Raw genomic sequence first — 21,928 nt, 5'->3', positions numbered from 1 at the left:
GCAGAAGTTCTTGCCTTTGTCGCGGCTTTGTCGCGAAATTGGCGTGACCGCTGCACGTCAATACCATGGCTCTTAAGTAGTAACAGTGCCGGTGGTCGTGCAAACACTAGAACGCTAACCTCCGTCAGCGCGAGGCAATTTCAAGATGGCCACCCGGGACCAAAAACGAGTCCCACAAGAGCTCAGAATGCCGTAATACAAGCCCCAGGTGAGGTACAATTTAATGGTGATAAAGGTTTGCTCCACAAGATAAAAACAGTGTTAAAAATCCACTGAAATTGGTTGATGTGCAAAAAAAAATTTTTTTTAAATATGAGCAGCAAAGCATTACTAACAATTCACAATCCCCCCAGAAGCTATTTTAATTCCCAATTTGTAAATTCGAGTCAATCAGCGAGCTTCAGTTAAGCAGCTCACCCAACCAAACAAAGCCCCTTAAATAGTAACAGGGCCGGTGGTCGTGCAAACACTAGAACGCTGACCTCCGTCAGCACGCGGCAATTTCAAGATGGCCGCCCGGGACCAAAAACGAGTCCCACAAGAGCTCAGAACGCCGTAATAGAAGCCCCAGGTGAGGTACAATTTAATGGTGATAAAGGTTTGCTCCACAAGATAAAAACAGTGTTAAAAAACCACTGAAATTGGTTGATGTGCAAAAAATTATTCTTTAAAAATATGAGCAGCGAAGCATTACTAACAATTCACAATCCCCACAGAAGCTATTTTAATTCCCAATTTGCAAATTCGAGTCAATCAGCGAGCTTCAGTTAAGCAGCTCAACCGACCAAACAAAGCCCCTTAAATAGTAACAGGGACGGTGGTCATGCAAACACTAGAACGCTGACCTCCGTCACCGCGCAGCAATTTCAAGATGGCCGCCTGGGACCATAAACGAGTCCCACAAGAGCTCAGAACGCCGTAATACAAGCCCCAGGTGAGGTACAAATTAATGGTGATAAATGTTTGCTCCACAAGATAAAAACAGTGTTAAAAAACCACTGAAATTAGTTGATGTGCAAAAAATTATTTTTAAAAAATATGAGCAGCAAAGCATTACTAACAATTCACAATCCCCCCAGAAGCTATTTCAATTCCCAATTTGCAAATTCGAGTCAATCAGCGAGCTTCAGTTAATGACTAAAGGGGTGTTCCAAAAGCTTTCCATCCCCAAAATACTTGGGGAAAGTATGACATGCACTAGCAAGGGAATTCCCTAGGAATTTTGTGAGGCTAGGATGTCACTCGAGGCTCTCCAAACTAAACCCAAGACCAATACATTAAGGGTTGCAATCTTGCCACCTCTGTGACATGTCTGAGTGCTAGGTCAAGTCTGAGCAGCTGGAGAGGAGTCCCAAGCCCTAAACTAGCAATAACCGTTATAAAGTAGACCTCTCTCGCAGTACTATGAGAGGAATTGCAATGTGCCCATAGTTTGGCGCATTTGTTATATGTTTAACTGTTTTGAATAATTTAATATAATGTAACATGATTTCTTTTTGTTTTTATTTAAAACCCTTACCTCCAATATTTTCTATGGGAGGGTTGTGCAATACCAGTAGTTGTCCATTGGTAGTGCTGGACTTACTTCAGAAGTATAAATTACAGTAAAAGTGCAGTTTGTGAATACCAAAACACAGTAAACATACTCAAAATTGTAAACAAACTCAAAATTGCAGAATCGGTCCATGAGTGTTCTGCCTCCAGCCCCACATGCTTCTAACTTTAATTTCTTATACTCAATTGAGACCTTTTTTACTATTGTCTTATATTTTGGTGTTTTCAAAGACTGCTTTGATCAATTCTAAAGACAGGTCATGAAAAAATCAAATAGTAATCCTTTAATTTAGATTAGTTCTTGTTTATCTATAATTTTCAAAGAGATTCAATGTATTATCTACATGTGATGACATCTCAGGCTAACACATGTTGGTGATAATATCAATCAGTTCCTCAAGGTCAAATTTGCATAATGTCACTATACAGCCACAGGTATAGTTGAACATAGATAGAAAATACACTTTAGATTAAGAATTTAACTTAAAAGCATGTATTTCAGAGTTAATCGGTTTCAGATGTAGTAATCAAAAGCAATTACAAAATTTTAGTCTCACCATTTAGAAGTGATTTGCACACTTGACATATTCTTAATTAAATAAATATATATTTTTATTGGTCTTTCCTTATTTTTTTTTCCTTTTACACTTTGTGTGACAGCACAAAATTATCAAGAGCAACATGTAAATCTGCATAAAACAACCTCATTAGATCACAATGTAAATCACCACTGTAAGTTACAAGGGCATAATCATAATGTGCCATAGCGCTCACGGGTAGCATCAACAAGCAGTAAACCATGTATCACTATGATTGCCTGCCCACACTGCTGCACCATTGTTAATAGTTCACAATTTAAATCACTAAATCTGTACATTAGCATGATTTATCGTAAACAATGCGATAATACACAGCGTATACTCCGTCAGTATACAATGGAAATCAATGCACAGTTGCTTTAGTACCCCAACTGAGGGGTTTTGCGAAAGAAAAGGAAGATAATAAATGGAAATGCGCCAATAAGACATACACTATCTAATGAACGTCTATTATCAACTTACTAAAAAGGGCTGCCATTAATAAACAAATAAAATAAACTTTGCTGGACTGTGTGTGGGACGGTGTATCCTAAGCTTCACAGTGGGATGGTTCACCAGGGTGGGGGCTTGGGCTTATAGGAATGCTGAGGGGCAGTGTTATGTCGGCGGATAGTCGGGCAGAAAGGGCTAAGGGGTCCCCTACGTCAGATTACTGCTATGTAGTGGCTCATAATCACTTAACATATTCTACATGGTCATAAATCACAGCATCATTTTTCATTTGGTACAGTATTTCATTACAATTATCCAATTATACATGATTATTCTCAAACTTCACAAATCCCAATATTGATTGCTTAAAAAGCTCATATATTTAGTAAGGCCATGACAATAGACACTGTTTTCTATTTATATCCATATAGGTGAGTATTAAAACATGCAGTTCAATCTCATATTGGTATGATTCAAACCTTCTTCAACAGATCTGTTTGTATACTTCTCTGCTGAGCTGCTGGAGTGTTTGCTATCTCGTCCATGAATTTTAGCAGTAGTAAAAAGTATACCTGGATTTTAAATACAATCCTTATATCCCTGCATGTCTCCTGAAGAGATTTCAAATCATACAGAACTCAGTGGCGCGACCCATACTCGATCTCCCCAAAAGGCCCATCTTCACACCACATCTCAAGAAACTACACTGGCTCCTGATTCAGGAGAGATGCCAGTTTAAGATGCTGACCCACTCCTACATGGCCCTGCACAACAAAGGACCAGCTTACATCAATAAATGCCTGACCTTTCACCAACTGACCAGACACCTCTAATCAGCCTCCATGTCCGTAACACACACCCCATGGTGAAACGTTGGTACACAACTTGCCACAACGTTTTGCAAAATTAAATTTCATACAGTTCCTCCTTTTTCTTTGGTAATGGTAGTTGAAACCTTAGGTGGCATTAAGTCAATTTTCTTCTACAATTGTGAACTTCTAAGCATTTTTACAATGATTTCATTATTTCATTTTTGTCTGAGTCTTTCGTTAATTATTATTAGTGCCTAATAATAATATTTTCCTTGACTACAGGATCTTACAACTTGCAGCAATTTACCATATGTCATATTGCTCTTTTGATATATAGGGTGTGGTAACCTAACTTAAAACACTGGGCCTTATTCACAAAGCTAAACTTAGACCGGAAATCCAAGTTTAGACCTAAAGTCTAACTGTAGACCTGACGTCTAATTTTTGTCCTGAAGTCTAATTCTAGACCTAAATTCTAACTTTAGACCTCAAGCGTAACTTTAGATGTGAAGTGTAACTTTAGACCTAAAGTCCAAATTTAGACTTGATGTCTAAGGGCCTGAATTCACAAAGGGCCTCTTCAATCGTGGCAGAGACCCCGCATTGTGTGGGAGTCTCCACACGTGGGCGTAATCTCCGCAATGTGAATTCTCGAACTCTACAATGAGAATAAGAATTCTCATTGCAAAGATTCTGCCCCCAGACTCTGTGAGGACTGCTGTGCCTCCACCACAAGTGTTTAAGCATTTTGTGACTCAGGCCCCAAGTTTAGACTTCAGGTCTCAAGTTAGAATTCTGGTCTAAACTTAGACACTAGGTCTTAACTAAGACTTTAGGTCTGAAGTTGGACTTCATGTCTAAACTTAGAATTACCTTTGTGAATCTGGCCCTCTATTAGTTGTAGTGATCTTTTTGTAATGCTGGCTCTTTAAAACATTGTTTACAACATGTATCTCACATTTCAAAAGGTTATGTTAACAGACTTGTATTTCAAGCTAAGCGCAGTGTACCAATGATTTTCATCCCATGACTTTTATGAAATGCAATCACTGTACAGAACCTCTTATGTTTCACTTAACAGACTACAATTCAGCTCCTCCATATTAAGAATCTGGGCCACCATAGGAGGCACAGAACTGCTGAGGTCACTGAGTTTACCAGCCACTTTCTCGTCATGACAGTGGGGGGGGCTTGAATATTTCTAAATTCATGTTTCAAAACTAATACTTTTAATAAATATGCTACAATCCAGTGATTTAACAGACTAAGGAGAAATGCTTCAGCATGTTAAATACAGTTTTTAAAAAAATGTTAACATGATACTTATTGCATGATTTCCATATTAAATATTTTCAAGGCTCAACTTGTGCATAGGCTGTTAGAACCAAAAACGGATAGCTCAGTTCAGGCTCAGCTCTCACTGTTAGTTTGTTACCACTGTTAGTTTGTTACCTTGTCCACCTCTACCCAGTCTGCAACAACACTACAGTTGTGTTCCAGTTGATTCAGATGGCCAATGTTGCAGTGCAACTGTCACTGCCAGGCCACAAGCTCATAGACTTCCCCTGAAGCTTCAGCCCTTTGTTTTCCCCATTACCCCTAGGTATAACATTCTAACTCAATCAGTAGTATTTTTCCCTTTCTACATTCACCTCTCTTCCCTTGTAATTTACTCCACAGCATTGCTTCTTCTTCATTCCAAAACAAAACAGTAGCCAAAGGCATGTTAAAAAGTGGGCTTCCCTGACTCTCACATAGATGTTAAGAGATATCCATAACTGGGGTTCAGTTCAATAGGCACTTCCACCACTGGTCCGAGGGACTAATGCAACTGCTGCATTAATTATAGGCACCCTACTTCAATCTTTTTAATGCCACTTTTTGTAGTCTAACATGGGTTTTAAGAGTTTTGGTAGGGATGGAGAGCTAAGCTGCAAGGTTTGCAATTTGTGTGCATGAGTGCTCTTTCTGTGAGTTTTTATTTTATTACGGTACTGGTAGACATGAGTAGAATTGTGCAAACAGGACTACAAGTACCAAAATGCAATGATAAAATATTGCCTACATGAGATACACAGGTCTGGATTAAGAGAAAGTTTGAGTTCGAAATATTTGTCATATATTTGAAAGAAGGACATTGCATTGTACACTTTTTTAAACTAGAGAGTGCCATATCATGTCCAAATTATGAAACTGAACAACATAATATTATATAACTTAGAAGTATATTATTCATGGGCCAGACCAAGCCATGGTGCATTTTTTATTTGTATATACTGTGTTAAAGGACATTGCATTCTGTGTTGTCATTCTAAGCTGCTAAATATGTCATGAATATGGGAAATTCTGAAAAAGCTCATTACTGTGTCTTAACGACAACATGTGGTTGTGACACTCCTTTCTGCAAATGTTTAACCTGGGGATTTTTTAGGACTTTCATACTGTGGTCGATGTAACAAGAGTCTTCTTATTCTATAATCAGGTTATACCTTGAGCTTAATGACTAAAATGCATTGGATAAGATGGCAAGTGTAAGGATTAGGGCCTAATTACGAGTTTGACGGTCTTATGACCACCACACTCACAGTGGTGCAGCAGTTGCAGTCCACCGTCTGCCAGATTACAACTTTCAAAGTCGTACCGGTGGTGGATGGCCGCCTGAGCCAGGGAACCACCGTTCCCTGGCAGTAGCACGGAGTGTGGCCAATGTACCATCCTAAGTGGGACTGGGGCAGTCCCGCTGAGCATACTTCAAGTGCCTCCACTGCCATCCATTTCATGGTGGGCTCCTCGCCATGAAAAAGCTGCCAGTGGAGGAACAAAGGCGATGTAGTCATTCCTGTCTGCACCACCACGGGAATGGCAAAAAGACCATCCCCCTTAGTTCTTTCCAAAAGGTTTGAATTAATAGTATGAGTCTTTGACATGCACAAAGCAGGCGCTAAACCCGAGGTGGGGCAGTTACCTCAAGGGGGGCTCTGTGTTTAGCAATAACTTATGATTTAATAGCACCTGCTTCCTTGTGCGTCTAGCTTTCAGGCAGCAATAAAAATGTCAAGATAAGACTTGTAAATAATGTTCCTCCTAGAGGGAGAGATCAGAGTTTTGTCTTGTGGCAAGTTTTGACTCGCGTAAAGTAGCTCAGAGGGTTAATATGCTTGCTGCAAACAACAGATCAGTATTTTAGGTGGGTAGCTGAGTGGGTTAGTTAAGCCAGACAGTCTTTACCAGAGCTTCAAAACAAATTAAATGTATGTGAGAGGGGGGCTATGGAGAGATGAGCGGCACTTTTTGCATAGTGGAAGGGAGGGAATCCGAGTAGGAGGTAATGGAGGTCGCCAAAAAAGATTGTCGCACTGGGTGCCACCAGGACTAAAGCTGGCCCTGTCCTCATGGGAATGTCTATGGCACTTTGTATACCTCTCCTCCTCTGTTTTTATTGTGGTTCTTATTCAAATGTAGGTGTATATATACCTGTTCATGAAATGCATTGGAACATTACTGTTTAGACTGTCACAATAACGAAATAAATCACTTGATAGTAACTATCTCATGCTTAGTGAGTTGCATTATGCATTTTGTGAATTAGACAACATGCCACATGAATAGAACATTTGCTGCAGCCGTTCAGGCTGTTGTAAATCTAACCATGGTAACTAGTTTGAAATTACTGCTAATAATATTTTTCAAGCAAAATACATGTAGACGATTCAATGCGATGTGCTTTTTTCAAATCTAAACAAATGCCAAGAACTTGTACTGCATTGTGCATTTCTATATTTGGCACAAAGCATGTTTCTCAATCACTAAAGAGAGTTAATTTGAAACTGAATTATTGGTCTAAATCAAATTTACTATTGAAAATAATTGGACTGAGTGATATGAGAGTCGCAGCTAGAAATTCATCATTTTTTTACTACAATCTATGGTAAGGTTTCAGCAAACTAAGGGCCATACATCTCAAATAGCTTGAGTGTGAGTATGTTATGTGCAGGGCTTTACACTTTACCATCTCTATCAACTGGACAGGATTTGATTAAATGCAGTAGTCAAGATTATGATCGCACTACCTGCTATCAGCAAGTCACAGGTCATTGGATGTCACTTTCTGTAATGTCATCAGGTCAAAGATCATGTGACATAACTTGCTGTGATGTCATCTCTAGGTCAAAGGTCATTGTGATATCCCTTCCACTATCCCTACCATTTTGATAAACTATAACCATATACATAACTGTAGTAACTTTAGGAACATCGGATATCAAGGTGCAGAAGAACATATTTATTGGGCATGAAATTTATTGAGGAACTCAAAATTGATTTGGCTACATGCTTTTCATAGAATGTTTTTTTAATTCCCAGGGTACTCACATTATCCCACTGCTCGAATCTGTGCTGTACGATAAGACTCAGTTTGCAAAGCCTGAAGAGTTTAACCCACAGCATTTTCTTAACTCTGAGGGGAAGTTTGTGAGAAATGAAGCGTTAATGAACTTTGGAGCAGGTATTATTTTGCAGATTAATATCTTTTCATATTGGTAAATCTTGTTTGTGAACCTTCTACTTTGTATTCAGGAGGTTGTAAATCTTAATGAGGCGTGCTGCTTCTTGTACGCATAAACAATATATGATATATGAATTAAAACGTGGTTAATCTATGGTGAGTGTTATTTTTCAATTACTAAAGAATATAATGTGTGATGGTTTCACCACAGCATTGAATGTTATGTTATGTTATGTTATGTTATATTTTATTTGTACAGCGCACAGCTACTAAAAGTGTCCCGGCGTTAACTCCAGAAAATTAGAATTTATCTATACTCCGATGTCAGTCTTAAAAAAGCAGCGTTTTTAAGTTTTTTTTATAAAAGCAATGGGTTATTAAGACTCCTAAGAGCCATCTGTAATATGTTCCAGGCCAAGGCGGCTTTGCAGACAAATGAGTTACCACCTAGCCTCTGGCGGTTGAACCGAGGGTTTTGCATTAACAGCTGATCCGACGAGCGCAGGTGCCGGGAAGGCTTATAGAAGGCACATCGCTTCTGCAAATAGCTAGGACCAAGTCCATACAGAGCACGGGGAGCCATGGAAAGCATTTTAAATTTAATGCGAGACTCCATCAGGAGCCAATGCAGAGTACGTAAGTGAATACGAACACTCTGTTTACGAGGCAACCCATATAGCAGTCTAGCGGCCGCATTTTGGACTACTTGAAGTTTCCTGGTCAAATAAGCCGGGCTGCCAACCAGCAAGGCGTTAGCATAATCTAGGCGAGACAGAATCAATGCTCTGACCACCGTCTCCTTAGCGCTCGCTGGCAGCAGAGGAAGGAATTTCTTTAAGATTTGGAGGGTCCCAAAACATGTCCCTGTCAGCTTTTTTATCTGAGTGGAAAAGTCTTCATCGAACCAAACCCCTCGATTTTTGGCAAAGCCCTTGCTCACAGTAGGACGTAGGTAATCAGAGGGCCAAAGACTATCCCTGAAATCCTCTGGGAATGAACCATACAGAAGTACCTCCGATTTTTCTTCATTGCACTTCAACTGTGCGCCTGCTAGCCAATGAAACACCGAGGCTAAACAATGCTACACAGCCTCCACCACATCCTCTCCCCTCTTCCAGGAGAACAGGAGTTGAGTGTCATCTGCATAGGCCATCACCTTAGCCCTCAGGGACTCCGCAAGATAAACCAGCGGAGTCACATAGATGTTAAAAAGAAGAGGGCTAAGGGATGACCCCTGAGGAACACCAGTGGCCAGATGTAACGGCGTAGACGCGCAGGGAAGCAGCCACACCTGCTGTGATCTGCCCTCCAAAAAAGCTCGAATCCAGCTCAGAGCCGAACCCGAGATACCAATTGCCATTAGGTAATCCAAAAGTAAAGAGTGGGGCACCGTATTGAATGCCGCCGAGAGATCGAGCATGACCTGAGCGACTCTCCCGCCGGCATCCAGGCACTCACGGATTGCCTCTGTCACCTCCACAAGCGCAGACTCCGTGCTATGGGCCGCACGAAATCCCGACTGCGCTGGGTGTAACAAACCTGCCACCTCAACATAATTGGTAAGCTGAGATGTCACGACCTTCTCAAAAACTTTGGCCAGGCTTGGCAAGAGCGAGATAGGCCGATAGTTGGCAGGAGACATTGGATCAAGGGACGGTTTCTTAAGGAGGGGAAAGATTAGTGCTTGCTTCCAAGGTAGCGGAACCCTGGCCTCGCGAAGTGACTGATTAATCACTAGATTGACCTCGCCATTAATTGTGTCAGCCACCTCGGCTAGGAGCCTAGCGGCACAAGGATCTTTCGGCGAGCCTGATTTAAGTGCTTTCAAAATTCTAAGTGATGTAGTTAAATCCACTGGACTAAATGCAGGAAAGGTGCCACTCCTCTTCTTCTCCTGTAACCCCAACAGAGCAGCCAGAATTGTCTTGGGCCCACTCAAAAAGATTGCTGGATGCCGACTATTTTCTCCTGAAAGAAGTTAACCAAGGTATTACACCAGGTAACAGAGGATGGTATCACCGCCGCCTGGGCACTAAGAGCCACAAAGCTCTGTACAATGGCAAATATTTCTTTGGAATTATTATTGGCCCGCTCAATACGAGCCAAAAAGTAACAGCCCTTGGCTAGGCCAATAGAAGAATAGTAACGCTTCTGTTTAGCTCTAAGTGCCTGTTTAACAATGGGGCAGTAGCCACAGGAATGCCAGGCTCTTTCAAGGATCTTACAGGCGTGTTTCAGTGTTCTCAGCTCCGAGGTAAACCAAGGCTTAGATGGAGACTCTCTCCTGAGCTTACTATGCACCGGGATAGAGATAGCACTGACTGAGTCAGAAATCCAATCAGCAAAACTGGCCACATTCTCCTCCAGACTGCCCAGAAGGAGAGGCCGCACAGAAGCTAAACAGCCGCTGAGTTGCCCCGCGTTCAGTTTCCTAGCAGTAGGGGGACGATGGTGGCTGGCTGCCCGTAACCGGCGTTGCGCTTTCCATAAAAAAATATGGGGAAATGGTCTGACCAAACAACCTGATGGGGCTTCACCGTAGATATAGGGAAATTGGTGCAGATGGGATCCAGAATATGCCCTCCTTGGTGGGTCGGATGTACCACCCACTGGGAGAACTGGGCCATCTGAAGAGTCTCAAGAAAAGCGACCGATTCCGCCGAGTCTGTAACATCTAGATGCCAAATTAAAATCTCCCAAGAGCAAGTAATTTGTAAAACAAAGTGATCTATCTGCCAAGGCGTCCCCAAAAGAATCCAGAAATGCCTTAGCTGGCACGGAGGTCGATATAATAAAGAGCCCCCTAAGGTGAAATGTGGAGATAATTGCAGGCAAAAGTCAAGTGCCTCATAACCCCCCCACAAGGAGGAGGTTTCACTCTGCAGAGACCAGCAGTCCCTGTAAAGGATGGCCAAACCCCCGCCTCTACCAACTGGGTGATCCAGGTGACGAATTTTGTAGCCTGTCGGGGTAGCCAACGCGACAATCGGATTAGAGAATGTATCCAGCCAGGTCTCCGTGATGAATAGGAGATCTACCTGATTATCGGTAATCAAGTCAGTTATATCATTGAAATGCTTCCTTATTCGGCCATTTGGTCATAAAAGATACACTATACAAAGAAGGAAAAGCACAAATTCACATATCATTACATTTAAAATATTGAATACATAAAAAGGTTCAGTACAGGGATAAACAACTTTATAGTGAATTTAAAAAAAAAAAAAATTCAGTCACTACCCAACATTTTTAAAAAACGGTTTCGTGTAAACCACACATTAGTAAAAAACTTAGAAAGTGCAAAAACAGTTGGGCCAGTAACATCAGTTTTTAAAATCCTGTACATTGGTGCATATTCCCTGCCTCCCATGTTCCTTATCAACGGAAGCAGCCAATACTTTCTAGCTGCCCTATAGGCTGGGCAAAAAAAGACCACATGCAGGCCGTTCTCCTCCCTATCCTCACACACAGGGCAATGCTTACTGGGGGCAGCCGACGACCACCGACTAGTAAAAGACCGGAGGGGTAGTGTACCATACCGCCACTGGAGATACAATTTTCTTGCCAGTAAGGGAAAAATAGGGTCCAGAACCTTTTCAAGCTTATAGGTGTCCTTGCTTTGCAGGAACACGGCTGTCAAGGACCCGTCTGGCTGGGCAGCTATGGCCCCTGCCAATTTACATTTGTGGTATAAATTCGACAGAGACTTCTTAGAAATATTGGGTGCTGCCGTGGCCGGGTCTGCCCATAGATCAGGAAGCCCCAAATCCATGCAGATGGCTTGAATATTTTTAACCCAGGGGACACTAAGCGCCTTGGGATGTTTCAGTATTTCGACCAATTCTGCCCTGTAATCCGTAAGATCGTTGCTACTCCATAGCCTGCGCCAGAAGGCTATGGGTCTCAGGCCTATCTCATCAGCTAGTGGTCGTAATCCTAGATCAAGCCTCAATGGAAGAAGCGGAGTGCTCGGGGGAAGAGCAGCCACCCTTCTTATAAACTTGTTTTCTGTTACAGAAAGGCTATGACAAGGCATGTGCCCCCACAGTTCAGCCCCGTACATGATTGCTCCCCTCGCCTGGGCCTTATATATCTGAACTAGGGCGCCCAATGGCCGGTACGTCGAACCGGTCATTATTCGTGCAATGCCCCCAGTAGTTTGCACGAGTTTGAGGTTTGCCCTGCTCAGGTGGGATCCCCAGGTCATAGTTTCATTGAGGGTTACACCCAGATATTCGAAGGTGGCCACTCTCTCGAGCCGCGCAGTTCCCAGTAACGGGCTCTGGCGCAATTTGTGACTCGGGTTTAAAACCATAAATTTGGTTTTAGTGGCGTTAATTTCTAACCCTCTATCCAGGCAGAATGCAGTAAAGGAGTCAAGTATCCTTTGAATACCCATAGGGGTTTTTGAAAGCAGCAGGGTGTCATCCGCAAACATAATTGCGGGCACCCTGCGGCCGTTTAATTTGGGGGCGTCGGTCTGATCAGTGGCGTTGAGATGGGCGATTACCCCGTTGACAAAGAGGCAAAACAGGGTCGGCGCCAGCACACAGCCCTGTCTTACCCCTCGGTCAACAGGGAACCTATCAGTAAGCTCCCCAGACCTCCCGCACCTCACTCGGGCATAATTCCCATGATGGAGCCTCTGTAAGATTGACAGGATGTCCGGGGGAACGCCCATCTCAGCCAGGACGCTCCATAATTTCCCCCTGGGGACCAGGTCGAAAGCGGCCCGTAAGTCCACAAAAATTGTGTACAAACTGCCGCCATCGAACTTTGCTGTCTTCCAGTATATCAGATTTAGTCTAAAAACCTGGTCCACTGTGGATACCCCCTTCCTAAACCCCGCCTGATAGGGACTAAGGGCATCCACCTCCTCTATCCAGTCCTGAAGCCTATTCAGCAAGACCCTGCCGAACAGTTTCTGCGGTACAGCAATCAGGCTGATTGGCCTGTAGTTGGCTGGGAGAAGAGGGGAGCCCTTCTTAAAGATAGGGACCACCTCTGCCCCCAGCCAAGTACCAGGGATTTCCATCCCACTGAGAACGCTGTTAAAAAGGGCCGCGAGATAGGGTGCCCAAACAATGGGCTCCTGTTTAAACAGGTCCCCCGGTAAGCTATCCAGACCTGGCGCCTTTGCAGAAGCCAGGCCCGAGAGAGCGGCAGTGACCTCACCCAGCGTAATTGCCTCCCCTTGGTGGCCCGGCCCCTCCATCTCGATAGATTCAGGGACTTCACCTGGTTCAGAGCTATAGAGCGATTGGAAGTGGACCTTCCAGACCCCAGGTGCTATATTTGGCTCCAGTGCCGAATGTAGATTCCCTGACCCCCCATTCACTATCCTCCAAAACAACCGTTGGTTTTGGAGTGCTAGGGCCTTTGTGAGTTCTTCCCACTGATTTTCTTCCCATTCTATTTTGGCCTGATCAAGAAGTCTTTTGTAGGCTTGCCTGCTATGTTTCAGGCATTCTCCTCCCACCCCCTCCTTTACTACTTTGAGCAGTTCTGATTTAGCCCGTCTACAAGTTTGATTATACCAGAATGCTTTACCTCGGGGCCTCTCTCTGGTCTTACGTGCGCTACTAGTGAAATGTAGTGCCGCAATTTTTGTGAGATCCTCATGGGCATTGAATACTCTGGTCTGGGAGTCTATATTATTTTCCCTCATGTCTTCACTCCCCACAGCTTCCAAAATGGGGACAATCTCAGCGTACAGCAGAGGAAGTTTGTCCTTAGTTGCAACCATGCTTTCCCACCTAATTCTTCTCCTGCTGTTATCTAGGAGGAGCGCGGGTTTATTCCCTTCCACTATAGTCCCAGAAACTATGGGGCCTGGGTGCACCAGATCAAGCTCCAGGGCATTGTGAACGCTCTCACTCCTTTCCATCACCATAAAGTCCCGGATTGTAGCCCACCTCGTTAATTGGACCATAACATAGTCCAACCGAGACTCTCTCCCCCGTCTATTGTAGGTGGGTTTGCTTGGAATATCGGATTCCATCCGCCCATTACAGGCTCTAATTCCGAACCTTAGGGTAAGAGCAGTGATTTGTAATGCTAGAGGGGACCAAGCTTTCGCAGGCGATGCTTCCACCGCGGGAACTGCCCACCCTGCATCTTCTTCCACTGAAAGCCCTTCCAAAAGGCCGGGTAATGGCTCAAAGTGAGAGTTAAAATCCCCACCCACCACATAGTATGAATCATTCGACAGTTCAGATAAAAGGCTCGAAAGTTCATCAATGGTTGGTGATTCCTTTGCCCTTCCCATCGGCCTGGAATACAGGTTGACCAGCACAAGTTTAACATTATTTGGCCAGAGTAATGAGACCACAAGTATGTCTTTAGAGTTGAATGGTCGACGGGTGGCCACACAGCCCAAATGGGAAGCTACCCAGGTCGTAAGCCCGCCAGACGGACGACCTTTGCCTTCCCACCGTGCTGGAATGGAAAATGATGCAAAGCCTTGGTGACCATAGTCCTCTCGTGCCCAAGTTTCCTGGAACATGCAAATGTCCCCCGTTTTAATGTAATTTTCCCAGTCTGGCTCCCCCAGTTTGTTGGCCAGACCCGCAATGTTCCAACAAATTAACTTCAAATGGTCAGACGCCACAGTGGGAAGGCCACAGGGATTCGGGGCATAAGATCCAGGTACCCCTTCCATCTGGGGGACTGGGACAGGGACAGCGATAGAAGAAGATGGCTCAGACTGGCTGAGCAAGCCGTGGGCCAATACCAAAGAGTCCCGTGCACTTCCCTCCGCTATGTCCTCACCAACCACAGGTAGATGGCAAGGGCTGCCGATGTCACATTCGAGGACCCCTTGATTATCCGACAAGCCAATAACTATACCAGTTGTTGCAATAGAGGGTGTCTGTGGTCTACCGGCCCCCTTATCCCCGGTATCTGGCTTGTGAGCAATAAGTCAATCGACCCCATCCAGGGCACTCAAGCAATTGAAACGATTAAAATGAGAATACGGTGTCTCTGGCACTTGGGAGTACTGGTGTTGTCTATGGTCCATGCGACTGCGTCTATGATCCACCCTTGTCCAATCATCATACAGTTGAACCCTATGCATACGAATAGGGGGGAAGAAAAAAGAAACTGGCAGGGTCTGGATAGTGGAATCCAAGGATCTGTTGACGCCTTCACAAATATGCAGCACCGTACCCTGATCTTTGAAGGTTACCAGGACACAGTCCCCTGTTATTGATTTCCTGGTCTTCCCTAACCACGGGACCCTTCTCACCATGATAATCTCCTTATTTAAATAGGGTGGTAATGGTCGGTTCCAATTGAGCCATTTGATAACCTTTTTTTTGAGGGATAAGTAATCCTCTTTTTCCCCTGGTCGTAAGTGGGGGGCACCTGCTAAGACCACTGTAAGGCTATTGGCTTCGGGCGGGAGATCTGGTCTCCTAGGTCTTGGGGAGGGCCCAACCGGGGAGCGTGGGGTACCTTTGCCGGATTCCAGGCCTCTTCCCTTATGCTCTATCTGCGGTCTTTGGGGAATATGGTCTAATGCTTGCGCTGGCCCATTAGCTTGGTTATTGTGCTGCGCCTGGAATTTAATAGCCATGAGTGGCTGCAAGGGGGGGGCAGAAGGCACACACTGAGGTAAGGCTTTGTTAGCTGAGTTTAAAACTCCTGCTTCCAGATGGTCCCCTGCCGGGAGTTGAGGTCCCACTTGCTTACTTACTATGGTGTTCAAAGTAGTAAGGGATGCTTCTAGTGAAGTGAGCCTACTCTCCACTTTTTCTAGGCTAGCACTAATGGGCTGCAGGATAGAGCGGAATAGAGTTTCAATACTCTCTAAGGATAAGGGTGGGGGAATTTTAGTTGAGGGATTGGCCTCTAGGTTCATATTGGTGGCCTCTAAAATAGGGCGTGGAACCTTTGTAAATAGGACAGTGGGGACTTTCTCACCCACCTTCCCTGGCAGGAGTACGTTGGTATGTTTCTTGCCAAAATCGAGGTGAGACAACTTGGGTTTCCCCCCACCCCCTATTGATTTCCTAATTCGTTTGCTGGGCGGAGGCCTATGCACCTCAACAGCAACAGTAGATTTTAACTTCTTCTTGACCATTTGTGGAGGAGACGGTTGATCTAGAAGGTTGACTGAGGTAACAGATTGAGTATCAACCACTAGAACCGGTTGGGTTCCAGGCGCCGCCCCTGAGGGACAGGGGATTTCCCTTAATAAAAGAGGAAAGTCCTCAAGGGTCAATGGGTTTGGGCTATCAAGGAGCGTAGCTTCATCTTGGGAAACTGGGTAGGGGACGATGTCTGTCAGAGATCTATTTTTCATAGATTCAATGGAGCGCCTACGCTCCGCCCTACGTTTCTCTAATGAAGTCTCTTTGGCCACCTCTCCCTTAGAAGGTTTAAAGTAATTGTCCAACGTCCCGGTACTAGAAGCCCCCTCCCTTAGTGGAGTTTCGCACGGGGGTGGCGAAGGCATAACCAGATTCGTTGTTTTTACAAAATTTCAGGGAGTGGGCCCAGCCCGGCCTCCTTCGGCCCCGGACGGCCACAGACGGTCCCGCCCTTGTCCCGGGCTTCTCCCGGCGCCCTCCCGCGCGCTCCCGCGCAGCGGGTCAGGTTCCTCCTTTTGAAGATTGCACCAGGGGGGCGGTGCCGGCAGGGAGAGGAGCCCAGCTGCAAACGGGCGCGCGGAGACTCCTGGACACTGGAGTCCTCCGCTCTACCCTCGCAGCCCTGCCGGTGCCGGTGTTGGAAAGATTACCCCTCGAATGCAGGCAAGCCACAAACCACGAAGCGGGACCCGCGGAGGGAGTCCGGCGAGGCGTGGCGGCTTGGGAAAGGCTGGGTCCGAGGTAGGAAAAGTCAAAGCGCAGAGCGCGGCGTTAGAACAGGGAATCCACCGGGCAAGCCCTTCTCAGCCCGTTAGATCCTGCAGTGTTGGGGGCGGTGCCGGCAGGGAGAGGAGCCCAGCTGCAAACGGGCGCGCGGAGACTCCTGGACACTGGAGTCCTCCGCTCTACCCTCGCAGCCCTGCCGGTGCCGGTGTTGGAAAGATTACCCCTCGAATGCAGGCAAGCCACAAACCACGAAGCGGGACCCGCGGAGCGGGTCCGGCGAGGCGTGGCGGCTTGGGAAAGGCTGGGTCCGAGGTAGGAAAAGTCAAAGCGCAGAGCGCGGCGTTAGAACAGGGAATCCACCGGGCAAGCCCTTCTCAGCCCGTTAGATCCTGCAGTGTTGGGGGCGGTGCCGGCAGGGAGAGGAGCCCAGCTGCAAACGGGCGCGCGGAGACTCCTGGACACTGGAGTCCTCCGCTCTACCCTCGCAGCCCTGCCGGTGCCGGTGTTGGAAAGATTACCCCTCGAATGCAGGCAAGCCACAAACCACGAAGCGGGACCCGCGGAGCGGGTCCGGCGAGGCGTGGCGGCTTGGGAAAGGCTGGGTCCGAGGTAGGAAAAGTCAAAGCGCAGAGCGCGGCGTTAGAACAGGGAATCCACCGGGCAAGCCCTTCTCAGCCCGTTAAATCCTGCAGTGTTGGGGGCGGTGCCGGCAGGGAGAGGAGCCCAGCTGCAAACGGGCGCGCGGAGACTCCTGGACACTGGAGTCCTCCGCTCTACCCTCGCAGCCCTGCCGGTGCCGGTGTTGGAAAGATTACCCCTCGAATGCAGGCAAGCCACAAACCACGAAGCGGCTTGGGAAAGGCTGGGTCCGAGGTAGGAAAAGTCAAAGCGCAGAGCGCGGCGTTAGAACAGGGAATCCACCGGGCAGGCCCTTCTCAGCCCGTTAAATCCTGCAGTGTTGGGGGCGGGGCCGGCAGGGAGAGGAGCCCAGCTGCAAACGGGCGCGCGGAGACTCCTGGACACTGGAGTCCTCCGCTCTACCCTCTCAGCCCTGTCGGTGCCGGTGTTGGAAAGATTACCCCTCGAATGCAGGCAAGCCACAAACCACGAAGCGGGACCCGCGGAGCGGGTCCGGCGAGGCGTGGCGGCTTGGGAAAGGCTGGGTCCGAGGTAGGAAAAGTCAAAGCGCAGAGCGCGGCGTTAGCCTTATTGATCTTACATTCATGAGACAGGCATTAATGATTCCCTGAGAGCACGGGGCGGTAAACTCAGCATCAATGGGAAGAATCGGGGTGGGAAGGTATCCACAGTCAATGCACCCGATGCTGCTGATAGCCCCTAACAGGTTGGTTGTCCAAGATGGACAAATGGGAGTACTGTATGACTTGAGCACAGCGCTCGAGTACTGGATAATCCTTCTATTGCTTTTATAGTAGGAAAAACCGGCAGAGTGGGTCACCCTGAGCCTTGCCTTAGCGCTGACGGGCGCAGACGGACTTGCCTTCCCTGAATATTGAGATATATTCTTAGATCCCTCTTGGCAGATTAAAAACTGAAAGGGAACGTACATGGCGTACTAATGGCTACTAATGGCTACTCCCATTTGTCCCTCTTGGACAACCTGGGAATCCTTAAAGATTTCTCATTTCACTGAAGTGGTATCTGGCATGAAGCAGCAACTGAAGTGGTGCCTCAAAATCTTGGATCATCTGTTAGGGGGACACTTGTGAAGCGTTTATGAATTAGAGAAAATTGTTTAGGTGGATGATGGCCCATGGAGTAGAAGGAACTGAATACAGAACTATCAGATTGGTGCAGTGTGATGCTGCCAGCTGACTTCCTACAAGACAGATTCACTGCAGAAAGGATTCAACTGGGTAAATGTCGTTCCCCATGTCCAAGAGGGAGTTTATGGTCTAAAATCACTGTGGGTGTTTTTACACGCTCATGGTCCGACTGAGACAGAAAGTAGGCCCAAACGACAAAATAAAGTGGCCCCATATATGAAATGACTAGTAAGTAAAAGTGTACTTCTACATTTGTAAAATAAGCAACTTTGAACTTTTGTCTGTATGGTCTTTGAAGGGGAAAAAAATGTAGGAATTTTTGTCTGCAGCAAACCAAGCGTTTGTGTGCGTTTGTGTGTATGCATGAATTGAATGCATGCACATCACTTGTGAGAACTACACTTATTATGCTTAGATTTATCATCATTAGGAATCATAATGGTCCTGATGAAAGGTGGATTATACCAGTGGCTGAAATAATAGCCAAAACATGTTGACCAGCGGACGTGGTGGCCATTAGTACGCCATGCACGTTCCCTTTCAGTTTTTAATCTGCCAAGAGGGGTCTAAGAATATATCTCAATCATCAGGGAACTAATGCAACACTGCATAGAAACAATTCACAACAAAGGAGCAACCCTAGATGCCATCATGGGCAATCAAAACACAGTAAGGATAAACCACACCATGACAGTGGATTGGTCCGACCACCGCCTAATACTTTTCCAACTCACTCAACCAGCCACTATTCAACTCCTCACCCAAGAACAACCCAAATGGACCAGAAATCTCTCTCGGATAAACCTGACAGACTTGGAAGAAAAAGTCACCTCTCTACTCACTCCTGCCTCGGCTGAGCTTTCCACTACGGAACTCACTAACCACTACAACACTTCCATGTCAGCTATTCTCAATCAGATAGCCCCTCTGAAACTAAAAAAACCCAGGAACATTCCATCCAGATCCTGGTTCAATACGGACATCAATAACGAAAGGAGACAACTTAGACCCACTGAAAGACATTGGAGAACAACCCCTCCGCTAGCCTTCTCGAACAACTCAGGAGAAATTACAAAAAACACATCCACAATGAAAAAAACAACTTCTTCTGCTCTGCCCTGGACAATGCAAAAAATAGGCCCAATGAACTATTTAAAATCATCAAGCGACAACCTTCTCTACCCCAACTAATCGGGTTTCAGAAAAGGTTTCAGCACTGAGACGACCATCCTCAACATCACAGACGACACCTGCCTGTCACTAGGCTCCAGGAAATACTGCCTTCTCATTCTCCTTGACCTATCGGCAGCCTTTGATACGGTAGATCACCAACTTCTCACCAAGGCCATACAAGAAAGGGTTGGTGCTGATGAAAATGTCCTCTGATGGTTCACCTCTTTCCTCCAGAACCGCTCGCAAAAATTAAAAATCAAAAACTTTACCTCTGACCTCCATCCTGTCAGCAGAGGTGTACCCCAAGGCTCAGTACTCTTGACACAACTGTTCAACATATACATGGAACCCCTCAACCCCAATCTTAAAAAGGAGAAGATCCCCTTCCACCTATCCGCTGATGACACCCAGATCTATCTAGAAATCTCCTCCCCAAAAGACATCCTCAGACTGAACAACACTCTAAAATAAATTCAACGCTGGCTATCCCAAAACCCTTAAACTCAATCAAGATAAAACAGAGATCCTCCTCATCTCCAACAAAGAAGAGAACCCACAAATTGCTGGATGGCTTAAAGCTTTGGACGCTCTAAAAGGTAATCTCACCCTGGCCAAATCCGTAAAATCCTTAGGAATCACCCTAGACCCCAAACTGGACATGACCAATCACATCAAAAACTCTGCAATGACTGCCTTCCTCAACCTAAAGCTTCTATACAAAATCAAACCATTCTTCCCTTCTAAAGACCTTAAACAAGCCACGCAATTGCTGGTGCTATCCAGGCTCGAATATGGCAACGCAACCTTAACCGGCGCCTCAAAATCCAACTTGGCTCCCCTCAGAACAACCCTCAACACAGCGGCCAGAATGGTCATTAGAATCTGGAAATATGATCACATTTCACCAGCACTAAGAGAACTAAAATGGCTCCCATTTGAACAGCGAGCCAATTTCAGAACGGCATGCCTCACGCACAGAGCCCTCCACACTGGAAAACCGGACTATGTAGCCGCCAAACTTAAGAGGGCTGGGCATCCATCCATGCACACCCAAATCCGTTCCGTTTGCAGAATTTGCGGATTTTCTGCAATTTCGCGGTCTGTGAATCTCGCGAAATTGCAGAAAAATCCGCGAAATCGCGTTCGGGACGGATTTTCAAAAACTGAAGTATATGAAGCACTTACAGGGTTACAGCAGGTGCCCAAGTTGAAGCTAATTTCTTTGTAACCATTTGCAAAATGGTTACAAAGAAATTAACTTCAAATTGGGTACCTGCTGTAACCCTGTAAGTGCTTCCTGAGCCGCGCCTCCAGAGTTGTTGCCTATTTGCAACTATTCTCTGACCCTGCTCTGACACTCAAAGCAGGGTCAGAGAATAGTTACAAGTATGGCACAGTGCTCCAGGCTGTCACAAAAATTAAACCACAACAGGAAGCACTTACAGATAAGGAAGCAGGTGCCGGACTTGAAGCTCAAATTCAGTAACACATTAACCAGCCCCTGGTTGAGGCTGGGCAGGTGTGCTTTCTCCCCATAATCTGCAGTGGTGAACCAGAGAGTGCTATGATGAACCAGAAGGTGCAGATGTGAACCAGAGGGTGCTGTGATGAACCAAAGGGTGGCAGTGGTGAAACAGAGGGTGGCAGTGGTGAACAAGAGGGTGCTGTGATGAACCAGAGGGTGGCAGTGATGAACCAGAGGGTGACAGTGATGAACCAGAGGGTGGCAGTGGTGATCCAGAGGGTGGAAGTGATGAACCAGAGGGTGGCAGTGGTGAACCAGAGGGTGGCAGTGGTGAACCAGAGGGTGGCAGTGGTGAACAAGAGGGTGCTGTAATGAACCAGAGGGTGGCAGTGATGAACCAGAGAGTGGCAGTGATGAACCAGAGGGTGGCAGGGGTGAACCGGAGGGTGCTAGTGATGAACCAGAGGGTGGCAGTGATGAACCAGAGGGTGACAGTGGTGAACCAGAGGGTGCTGTGATGAACAAGATGGTGGCAGGGGTCAACCAGAGGGTGTCAGTGCTCAACCAGAGGGTGGCAGTGGTGAACCAGAGGGTGCTGTGATGAACCAGAGGGTGGCAGTGATGAACCAGAGGGTGGCAGTGGTGAACCAGAGGGAGGCAGTGATGAACCAGAGGGTGGCAGTGATGAACCAGAGTGTGGCAGGGGTGAACCAGAGGGTGCTGTGATGAACCAGAAGGGGGCAGTGATGAACCTGAGGGTGGCAGTGGTGAACCAGAGGG

At 46.2% G+C, this 21,928-nt stretch overlaps 1 protein-coding gene across 2 annotated transcripts in view; it reads left to right on the top strand.

Annotated features, from left to right (window-relative positions):
• LOC144762425 (cytochrome P450 2K1-like) overlaps positions 1 to 21,928 on the top strand; it is a 242,737-nt gene that overhangs the window by 217,319 nt on the left and 3,490 nt on the right. The window contains exon 8 of one of the 2 annotated variants that reach the window (XM_078647604.1): positions 7,760 to 7,901. The exons of the other annotated variant lie outside the window; for it this stretch is intronic. Within the exon in view, the coding sequence (XP_078503730.1) occupies positions 7,760 to 7,901 (142 nt within the window). The remainder of the gene's footprint in view (positions 1 to 7,759; positions 7,902 to 21,928) is intronic. 2 annotated transcript variants of the gene reach the window in all.

This window comes from Lissotriton helveticus, chromosome 6 (assembly GCF_964261635.1).
Source record: "Lissotriton helveticus chromosome 6, aLisHel1.1, whole genome shotgun sequence".
Classification (NCBI taxonomy): domain Eukaryota; kingdom Metazoa; phylum Chordata; class Amphibia; order Caudata; family Salamandridae; genus Lissotriton; species Lissotriton helveticus.
Note: the sequence above shows the minus strand (reverse complement) of the source record. Positions and strands in the feature narration are given on the sequence as shown.